Source organism: Dermacentor variabilis, chromosome 9 (genome assembly GCF_050947875.1).
Source record: "Dermacentor variabilis isolate Ectoservices chromosome 9, ASM5094787v1, whole genome shotgun sequence".
NCBI classification, from domain to species: Eukaryota; Metazoa; Arthropoda; class Arachnida; order Ixodida; family Ixodidae; genus Dermacentor; species Dermacentor variabilis.
The window spans coordinates 2,191,215-2,201,051 of NC_134576.1; the positions used below are offsets into that span (position 1 = coordinate 2,191,215).

The 9,837-nt window shown below is 51.3% G+C and overlaps 1 protein-coding gene across 1 annotated transcript in view; it reads left to right on the forward strand.

Moving 5' to 3' along the window:
• The window catches only part of LOC142558245 (EGF domain-specific O-linked N-acetylglucosamine transferase-like), a 283,563-nt gene extending 277,857 nt beyond the window's left edge, over positions 1 to 5,706 (forward strand). The window contains exon 16 of the mRNA XM_075670398.1: positions 5,481 to 5,706. Within this exon, the coding sequence (XP_075526513.1) occupies positions 5,481 to 5,621 (141 nt within the window). The 3' untranslated portion in view covers positions 5,622 to 5,706. The remainder of the gene's footprint in view (positions 1 to 5,480) is intronic.
• The last annotated feature ends 4,131 nt before the right edge of the window (positions 5,707 to 9,837 follow it).

The following is a 9,837-nucleotide window of genomic DNA, read 5'->3' on the forward strand; positions in this document are numbered from 1 at the left end:
AGCTCGTAGAGCACGTGCCAGCGGGAAGAGGGTGATGTTGAACAGAAGAGGGGACAAGACAGAGCCTTGGGGGGTACCCTTGTTGCCAAGGGAGAAGGAAGGAGAAGAAAGTGGGCCGTATGAGATTTCGGCTGTGCGGTGGGCGAGGAACGCGGTGACGTAAGCATGGACACGGGGTCCGACATGGAGGGAGGAGAGAGCGACGCTTCCAGGATGGCGGTGTGGTGTACATTGTCGAATGCTTTAGTAAGGTCCAGCGCCAGGATAGCTCGAGTGCGTTTGTGGTGGGAGGGGTGTAGGACATCCTCGGAAAGTTGGAGCATGACATCCTGGGTGGACAGCTGGGGACGAAAACCGAACATGGAGTCCGGATAAAAGTCATGATCATCCAGATAGGTCTGGAAGCGGGCCAGGATGACATGCCCAACAGCTTGCCCAGACAGGAGGTGAGAGAGATGGGGCGGAGGTGTTCGAGGGAAATAGGTTTGCCGGGTTTGGGGATGAATGAGACACGTGCATGGGTCCAGGAGGATGGAAAAGTGCCAGCCTGCCGATGTGTATTGAGGAGATCAGTAAGGGCTTCAAGAGAGGGGGTGTCTAGGTTGCGGAGTACCTTGTTAGTGATGCGGTCCGCCCCCGGGGCCGAGGTGGTGCGGAGTGTGAGTAGCGCCTCACGAACCTCGCCCACGGAGACGTCCGCCTCAAGGTCAGGGTTTGGGGAGCCGGAGTAGGTGGGAAGCGGAGTAGGTAGGTCAGTGGAGAGGTAGTGGTCCTGGAGGGCCGCCAGGAAGTCAGTATCGGTGAGTGGGGAGGAATGAAGGAGATGGGAGATACCCTTGCGCTGGGAAGCTTTAGTGTGTGTAGGGTCTAGCAGCACCCCGAGAAGCGACCACGTGTCTCGGAGGCCCAGGTTGCCTGCCATGCGATCGCAGGTCTGGCCCCACTGTTGTATAACGAGAGAGGCGCAGTGCTCCTCCATGTCCAACGCGAGTCGGGCCAAACGGAGGCGCAGGCGGCGATTGTATTTCTGAGCCTGCCACCGGCGGTGGACAGCGTGATAGGCCTCCCAAAGGTGCAACAGACTGCTGTCTGCCGTAGTGGAGTGTGGTGCTGTAGGAAGTGTGGATGTGGCAGTGTGGACGTCCGCCAAAAGGGTCTCGGTCCAGGCAGAGAGATCGGTGATAGGAGCAGAGGAGGAAGTAGGGAGACGAGTGGAGCGAAAGCGGTCCCAGTCGACTATCTGGGTCAGACGAGTAGAGGCGCGAGCAAGGGAGGGGAGTGGGAAAGTTGTACAGAGGACGTAGTGATCGCTACCGAGGAAGACCCCTGTATTAGTCCAGGTCGAATTGGCGACATTTTTGGCGAGGGTAAAGTCCGGATTGGTGTCTCGTTGAACACTAGATCCGATCCTGGTGGGGCAAGCGAAGTCATTAAGGACCGAAAGGCACTCGTTGTGGATGAAAGTCCAGAGTGAGTGGCCTTTGCGAGTGTTCTGGGGGTAGCCCCAGCTGGTATGTGGGGCATTGAAGTCGCCAAGAACGACCAGAGCATTGCGGCCAGCGCAGGAGAGGGCTCTGCGGAGGACGAGGAGGAGAGGAGCTGAAGGGGCTTTGGGAGGACTGTACACATTGAGAACAAAGAGGCTTGTCTCAGTGCGACGGCGAGGAAGGATTTCAAGGAGGAGATGGGCACACTCCGAAACGTCCAACTGGTGCTGCACCGCAGCAAGGTTGCGCTGCACCAGTGTGGAAACGTTTGGGTGGACCCCAGAAGAAGGATGGAAGGAGGTGTAGTCGCGCAGTTTCACGGGAGTTAGGGGTTCCTGGAGTGCTAGGACGGAGGGGAGAGTGTCGGGAGGGATGTTCTGGAGGCGGAGCTGCAGGGTGTTCCGCTTGCTGCGGAACCCCCGACAGTTCCACTGCCAGAAATTAAGGTGCGTGGGGTGTCTGGCCATGATGGACGGCGGAGTCCCCCGACAGAGTTGGGGTAGGTGCCGGGGTGAGTGGGGCAGGGAGCGACAGGTATGCGACGGTGGCCTCAGCCGCACTTTGGCGGGTCTCTAAGGCCGCGACCCTGGTGTCTAGGGCGGTACGGTGGGATTCGATAGCGGCCACACGGGTGTCGATACTGGCGACGCGCTCCTCAAGTCGCGCAAAGCGGGCCATGACGCGCTTCTCAAACGCCTCAAAGAAGGAAGTTGTTTGGCGAATCACGTCACGCTCGGGCGCGACGGGGTCGGAGGAAGGTGATCGGCGTTTGAGCGGGGGACTGCGGTTGGGAGAGGAGGCGCGCGATGATGCAGTCGAGGATGCCGTATTCATCGGCTCCACAGCTAGCGACCGCGGCTGTGGAGGTGCGGGAGCTGGGGAAGTAGGAGGAGGAGCGGGGGAAGACAGACGCACTAGCGCGGCCTGCAGCTGGCGCGACAGCTCCTGAATTTGGAGCTGCTGGGCAGCGATAGTGGCCTCGAGGGCCGCGGTTTGGGGGTCCGACGAGTGAAGCTGCGGTTTCCAGCTTACCGGTGATGTGATGGTGGTGGCGGGGGCGGTGGACGCCTCGGACCTAGGCAGAGGCGGGAAGGAGACGGAGCGGTGGCGGCTGGCAGACTGGGCACCACGGGAGACAGAGTGGCGGCGGGGGCGGGAAGGCCGGGAGGTCTTGAGGATCGATGGGCACGGTGGGTGGCGCTGGTGGGGGAGGCTGGTGCTTGGAGGTGGCCTGGGGCGATGACGGGCCGTTCCGCTCGAAGCAGAGCCCGCACGGGCGCGAGCCCGTGACGTGGGCTCCCTTGCACAGGATGCAGGAGGGGACGCAGGTCGGGGGCTCGACTGGCTTGTGGGCCTGGCCGCAGCGGTGACAGAGGGCGGACTTGGGCTTGGTGCAGACATCCACTCGGTGGCCAGGAGCCCAGCAGTTTGTGCAGGCCTCGGCTCTCGGGCGGAACGGGTGGCAGCGGTAGACCCCGCAGTTGAAGACGATGGTGGAGGGAAGAGTAGAAGCGCCGACGAAGGTGATGAAGATGGACTGGGAGCGCCCCATCTGGCGTGCGTCAGCGATGGCGTAGGGGATGTTCACGTTCATTGACTGTAGGTCTTGGACGATCTGCGGCCATGTAGGCACGCAGGTGGTAAGATATGGCACCCAGGCGGAGTTCCGAGACCCGGAGGTAGAAGCGAGCGCGCGGCTCAGATGGGGTGCTGACAGTGAGGGATATCGAGTTGTACGGATTTATCCGTACATGGTCGGCGGTGCGTGCGGTGGCGAAGTCGATGGTCGCACGAGTGCAAAGGATTTGGAGCAGGGCTCCGTTAGTGCTTGTGCTGAGGTCAAGCCCTCGTCCCGGTCTGTAGACGATCTTGAAGTCTTCCGCTGGGAGGCGAGGCAGGGGATCGTGACGACGGAGAGTGGTAGTGCAGGCATACTTGGATGGTGTCGAGGCAGGCGGTGGCGAGACGATGGGCTGGTGGGCCGCGGCTGCACGGTGTGCTTTCACGGCACGGATCCAGCGTGAGTCAGCTTCAAACTCGGCAGGGCTGATGGAGGTGTCTGCGACTTGATATTCCATGTCGGCGTGTGAGCTGTACCGACGTAGGCGGCGAAATCGTGCGGCGTCGACAGCAGGCGTTGCGCGGAACGCAGCTCCCGCGTAGGCAGTGTCCGCTTCAAAAAGGCGGTCGGAGGGAAACGGCGAGAAGGCCGCTTCCCATACGACTCCCGACGATAGCGGCCCGGGCAAGGGCGGTCGGTGAAGGTCGCGTCGTCTCGGTGGTTACGGACGCGCTGACAACACGTCCGTTCACTTCGGCTGACTCGTTGTTTTTTTCCTGAGGCAGGGGGGCCCTTTATACCCATTGCTGTTTATGATGTACATGGTGAAGATGGAGAGGGCGTTGGAAGGAAGCCCCCCCCCCCCACACCCCCCAATATCGGTTTTACTCTCTCATACAAACAGGCGGGTACAGTAGTAGAGCAGCAGCTTTCAGGTTTATTTTATGCTGATGACATTGTGTTGCTAGCTAACAAGCAAAGTTATTTGCAACGCCTGGCTAATATCTGTGGACAGGAAGGCAACAATTTAGGTTTGAAAGTTACTGTTAGAAAATCAGGTGTTATGCTATTCAATGAAAACAGTGAACAAACAGTGGCAATACAGGGCCAGGAAATACCCTGGGTAACAGAGTATAAATACCTTGGATAAACGAAGGCAACAGATATATGGAAACACAGAAAAAAACGATAAAAGTGAAGGGGAAGAGAAATGCAGCCATAATGAAGCACAGAGCGCTATGGCAATACAATAGGTACGAGGTGCTCCGAGGTTCCAGGACTTACTTTTGGAAATGCGGCTGTTTGATTTAAATCACGGGTACAATCAGGAGTCGGTGGGAAGCAAAGGTCAGTGGGACGCCTCGCATTGGGCGCTTACGGGAAGACTACAAATGAAGCTGTGCAGGGTGGTATGGGCTGGACTAGTTTTGAAGTGAGGGAAGCTAGCAGTAAAATTGAGCATGAATAACGACTGAGGAATATGGAAGAAAGTAAATGGGCTGGGAGAGTGTTCAGGTATCTGTACAGGAAAAACATTGATTCACAGTGGAGGAAAAGAACTAGGAAGCTTACCAGCAAGTATGTGGCCTGTAGGGTGGGCAACACAGCAACAAAGAAGGTCAAGCGGAAAGTCAGAGAGGCTGAAATAATCTTATGGGCGGCGGCAATGGAAAGGAAACCGCCATGAGTAACTACTCAAGAGGAAAAAACGAAATCAGGAAAGAAACAATTTATGACAACTCAAAGAGAAGCTCATTACTTTTGGAAGCGAGATCGGGATGCCTTAGAACCCGCACCTATATACCGAGATATAAGAAGGAACAAGAAGCATGTGCCTGCTGCGGTAAAGCTAGGGGAACTATGGAGCATGTTTTATTAGAATGTGAAGACGTCTACCCAGCGGTCGATTTAGGCACCACTGGCATCCTGAAGCCCTTGGGTTACGCGGGAGCAGTGGAAAAGTAAACATGTCCGCAATAGGCGATTGGAGGATTGGTGGACGAAAAGTAGGGAAACGACAAAAAAAAAAAAAAACGGAGGCGTACAAAAGCACAGTTAGTAATAGGGGATCAGAAAACTTGGGTGTGGGAATTCATAGTGTATTTTTAATTTTTTTAATATTTTTATTGTTTAACTTAGGTAGGACATTAGGCAGTATAATAGCAAGAGCTTGGTGGCGCAGCCCACCGCCCCGTTCCAAGGGGGACGCCCATAATACCAACCCATCCATCCGCCGATGAACCACCATGTTTTGAACGTATGGGCTCCTATTGAAGCTTCGCTATCAGGTATATTTACCTTGACCTGTTCATAAGTACATTGCCCAAAAGTTATTGGGAAACCACAAAGCGTCTGGTCCAATATTCAGCACCGAAACAATAGTTATACATGTCCAATATATGGAACTTACATAGTACACTTCCTTATTTCAGATACCAGAGCGGGACCATAGCAGAAGCAGTGAATTGGCTGCACATTCTCCGGTGAATGGAACTATGCAATTCAAGAAAAGACATCTTCAAGTACCCATACAACTCCATTTATTAATTCACATGTTATGGCACAACCACTAATCCACTTTTACAGCATCTGACAACAAAGTATTCCAACTTCTGTTGTGCTTGCGCGAAACAGTTCAATAAAATGACAAAAGATGAACTGTAGTGATGATTTGCCTACAAAGCCTTCTGTAGCATGCTTTAAGGCACAAACGTGTGCATGAGTTAAACCGCGCATTATACAGGGTCATGGTAGAGTGCATAAGCGCGACTGGACGAGGATGTAGAAAGGAACAGATGGCGCTGTGTCTGTGTGTCTGCTTCTACGTCCTCCGTATAGTCGCGCTTATACACTCTACCATGGATTCTAACCAACTAGCCCGCCAACGTGTTTTAACCAAGTCTTATGTCAATTTTTTTAACATTCATGTTGCAGATACCATGCATTCTTGCTTCTTCATCTAGGTTACATTTAACAGGTGGATTTTCGAAATCAGTAGTTGTGCATAAGCTGCTAATTGACAAAATCTTGCCACCTATCTTTTTGATATGAACTTTAGTGCACATTTTGCAATAGTGGAAATGAATTCGTTAACATGCATGCAGGGCCTATTCATTTGGAACCAACCAGTTTCAAGATATACGTCAAAGTACACGGGAAAAAATTAATGCCTTGGTGTCAGCTATTTTCTTGTTGCACTGCGAATATATGCAATGCTCATGGGAAGTAATCAGAACACCAACTCATTTTGCCGACTCTGACTTCGTATATCTCGAAATTGGTGCTACAAAAATTTGTTCCGAATGAATATGCCCTGCACGTTCACTGCCTCTAATTCTGTCATTACAGCGTGTGCCTTAAAGCAATTAATTAAAAATATAGTTAGCGCGATTTTTTCAATTAGATGCTGCTGCACTTGCAACTTTTTAAGAATGTAATGTCCACCACTTCAGGTAACCCTGAAGCGCAACACGCTGGTATATGCGACAAAGGGCCTTTAAAAAATCGACAAGAAAAAGGACCCCGTATACGTGACTTGAAAAAGATGAAAACCTGAAAATGACTGCCAGCAAAAGAACGCTTGCCGCGGAAAAGCCATGATGTCGCCGTCGTGGGAAAGTCGCCGGCCCGTGTGTCGGCCGAACGCGGTCATGACGAACGGCGGTCACGACGCGGTGCACCGTCTGCCGGCGAACGAGCTGGCCACGTGCAAACACCCAAACTCGGCCCGACCCAGATGGCCGAGACCGGGCCGTCCACTTTTTAACTGGCCACGGGCCCGATCTTCCGCCGAGTTCTTTTTGCTTGGGAGGACGACTATTGCATGCGCGGTGCAATCGGATACGAAACCAAACCGTGTTCGTGTCAATTGTGTGCACATACTGCGTAACACCGCTACATTGCGGCGAAACTGACTTTAGGAAACCGGTCGGCCTTGTGCAACACATTAAGGGACACTAAAGGCAAATATAAGGTGAAGCTAAAGTGATAGATTAGCGCTCCAGAACGTCTAAGGAGCCAATATTATTGCGAACAGAGCTTCAGTAATCGAACAATTGAGGTAAATGCAGAACACGCTTAGAGACTCCCCCGGGATGATGATGATGATGATGTGTAGTGTTTTGTGGCGCAAGGGCCAGGTTTGGCCAAAGAGCGCCATGACAAGTGGTAAAGTTGACGATGTATTATGGAAGATGTGATTTGGCTGTAAAGTGGCCTAAAAATAGTCACTGTAAAGTGCGTAAAATCTACTTGCTATAAAATTATGGCGATGACTAATGACGTATAATATGAACAATAAAATCCATCGTAAAAGAATGACACAGAATAGAAAATATATGAGATAATTAAAATACCTGGAGCACTGTTGCCTCACCGGAGCCCTTGAAACACAAGGGCCTAGAGGCACGTGCTATACAAAAGAGCTATCACAGCGCCATCCTCCGAAGAGAGGAGACGCTACGAACATGTGGGGCTAACAACATGCAACACAACATCTTTCAGGAAACTTAGGACTGCATTGGTGTCAAATAGCGGTTCTGGGCCGAGTAGCATTGCAGGATGAAGGGGGATCTGCTGCCGGTATGCTAAGGGAAAATGTTTCTTTCTGTCATATTCGGCTTCCCGACACTCCAGGAGGACGTGGAGGACGGTCAGCCTCTCCCCGCATCTACCGCAGGTTGGAGGCTCATTTCCAGTGAGTAAAAAGTTATGCGTGCCAAAAGTGTGTCCTATTCTTAGACGACAGAATAGGACATCTGTCCGGCGTGATTTTGTTACAGGAGGCCAGAAACCTAATTGTGGCTTTATTACATGCAGCTTATTATTTGTTTCCAGGTCCCACAAGCGTTGCCAGTAGTTTCGCAGTTTCCTTCTTAAGAAAGGTTTCAGGTCTGTGACAGGGACTGCAGCGGTAGAATTAACAGTGTGTGATGCAGTTGATGTGGCGATCTGGTCCACTAGAACGTTACCCTGGATGCCGCTATGGCCAGGCACCCAGCATATAATCACATGCTGGTTAGATACATATGCTTTACATAAGACGGAATGGAGTTCGATTATTATAGGATTTTTGTGCTTACAGAACGACATCAAAGACTTCACAACACTAAGGGAGTCCGTATATATAACTGATTTTCTGAGTTTTGATTTCCTTATATGCTTCACGGTCGACAATATTGCGTAGGCCTCAGCCGTGAAGATACTAGTTTCAGGATGCAGTAAATCGGATTTCGAGAAGGATGGACCGATGGCTGCATATGACACCCCCTCGCGTGACTTCGATGCGTCTGTGTAAAACTCCGTGCAGGAGTGTTTGTATTGCAGTTCCCAAAAATGCATCTGGATTTCAATCTCTGGAGCGTGTTTTGTAACCTGCATGAAAGATATATCGTATTTTATCATCTGCCACTCCCAAGGAGGTAGCAGCTTAGCTGGAGGCATTAGGCGGAGCTCGAGGAGTGGGACATGCATTTCATCACTAAGCTCCCTCACACGCAGCGAGAAAGGCTGTCTTATTGAGGGACGATTGCGAAAAAGTGTAGCATATGTCGTGTCATTAACGGTATTAAAACACGGATGTTGAGGATTTGAGTGGACTTTCAGAAAATATGCTTGGCTGATGTATGTTCTCTGCAGATGAAGTGACCACTCATTCGATTCTACATATAAGCTTTGTATGGGACTCGTTCTGAAAGCGCCAGTGGCCAGTCGGATTCCTAGATGGTGCACTGGGTCTAGCATCTTTAGTGCGCTCGGGGCGGCAGAGTGATAAATCACGGCACCATAGTCAAGTCGCGATCGAATGAGGCTTTTATAGAGATTCATTAAACACTTCCTGTCACTACCCCATGTAGTCTGGGATAGAAGTTTCATTATGTTCATTGTTTTCAGACATTTTTCTTTAAGATGTTTAATGTGGGGGACGAAAGTGAGTCTGCAGTCAAGTATAACACCTAGGAACTTGTGCTCTTTGTTTACAGGTATTTGTTGTCCGCCCATTTCTAAGCAAGGGTCTGGGGTCATTCCTCTCTTTCTTGTAAAAAGGACACAAGAGCTTTTGTTAGGATTGATCTTAAATCCATTCCTGTCTGCCCACATTGACACTTTGTTCAGGCCATGCTGTACCTGTCTCTCGCATACAGCGAGGTTACAGGATTTGAAAGCTATTTGTATGTCGTCCACGTAAACAGAATAAAAGATTGCCGGTGGTAATGAAGCGCGAAGCGTGCTCATCTTCACGATGAAGAGTGTGCAGCTGAGCACGCCTCCTTGGGGTACACCCGTTTCTTGCGTAAAAGGACGCGAAAGTACATTACCGACTTTTACCCGGAAGGTACGACTGGACAGATAGCTTTCTATTAAGTTTAGCATATTACCATGGATGCCCATTTCTGACAAGTCTCTTAGGATTCCGTAACGCCACGTCGTGTCGTACGCCTTCTCCATATCAAGGAATATGGATAAGAAAAACTGTTTGCGAACAAATGCGTCTCGGATATTTGCTTCTACACGTACGAGATGGTCAGTTGTGGAGCGCCCTTCTCGGAAGCCACACTGATAAGGATCAAGCATTTTGCTCTGTTCAAGGAAATGAACGAGTCGCCGATTAATCATTTTTTCGAATACCTTACAAAGGCAACTTGTCAGGGCTATCGGGCGGTAACTTGCCACTGAGGAAGGATCTTTGCCTTGTTTCAAAACCGGGATCACAATGGCTTCCTTCCACGCGGTTGGAAGGTACCCTGCATCCCAAATGGTGTTGAAAAGTGTGAGTAGTGTAACCTGCGT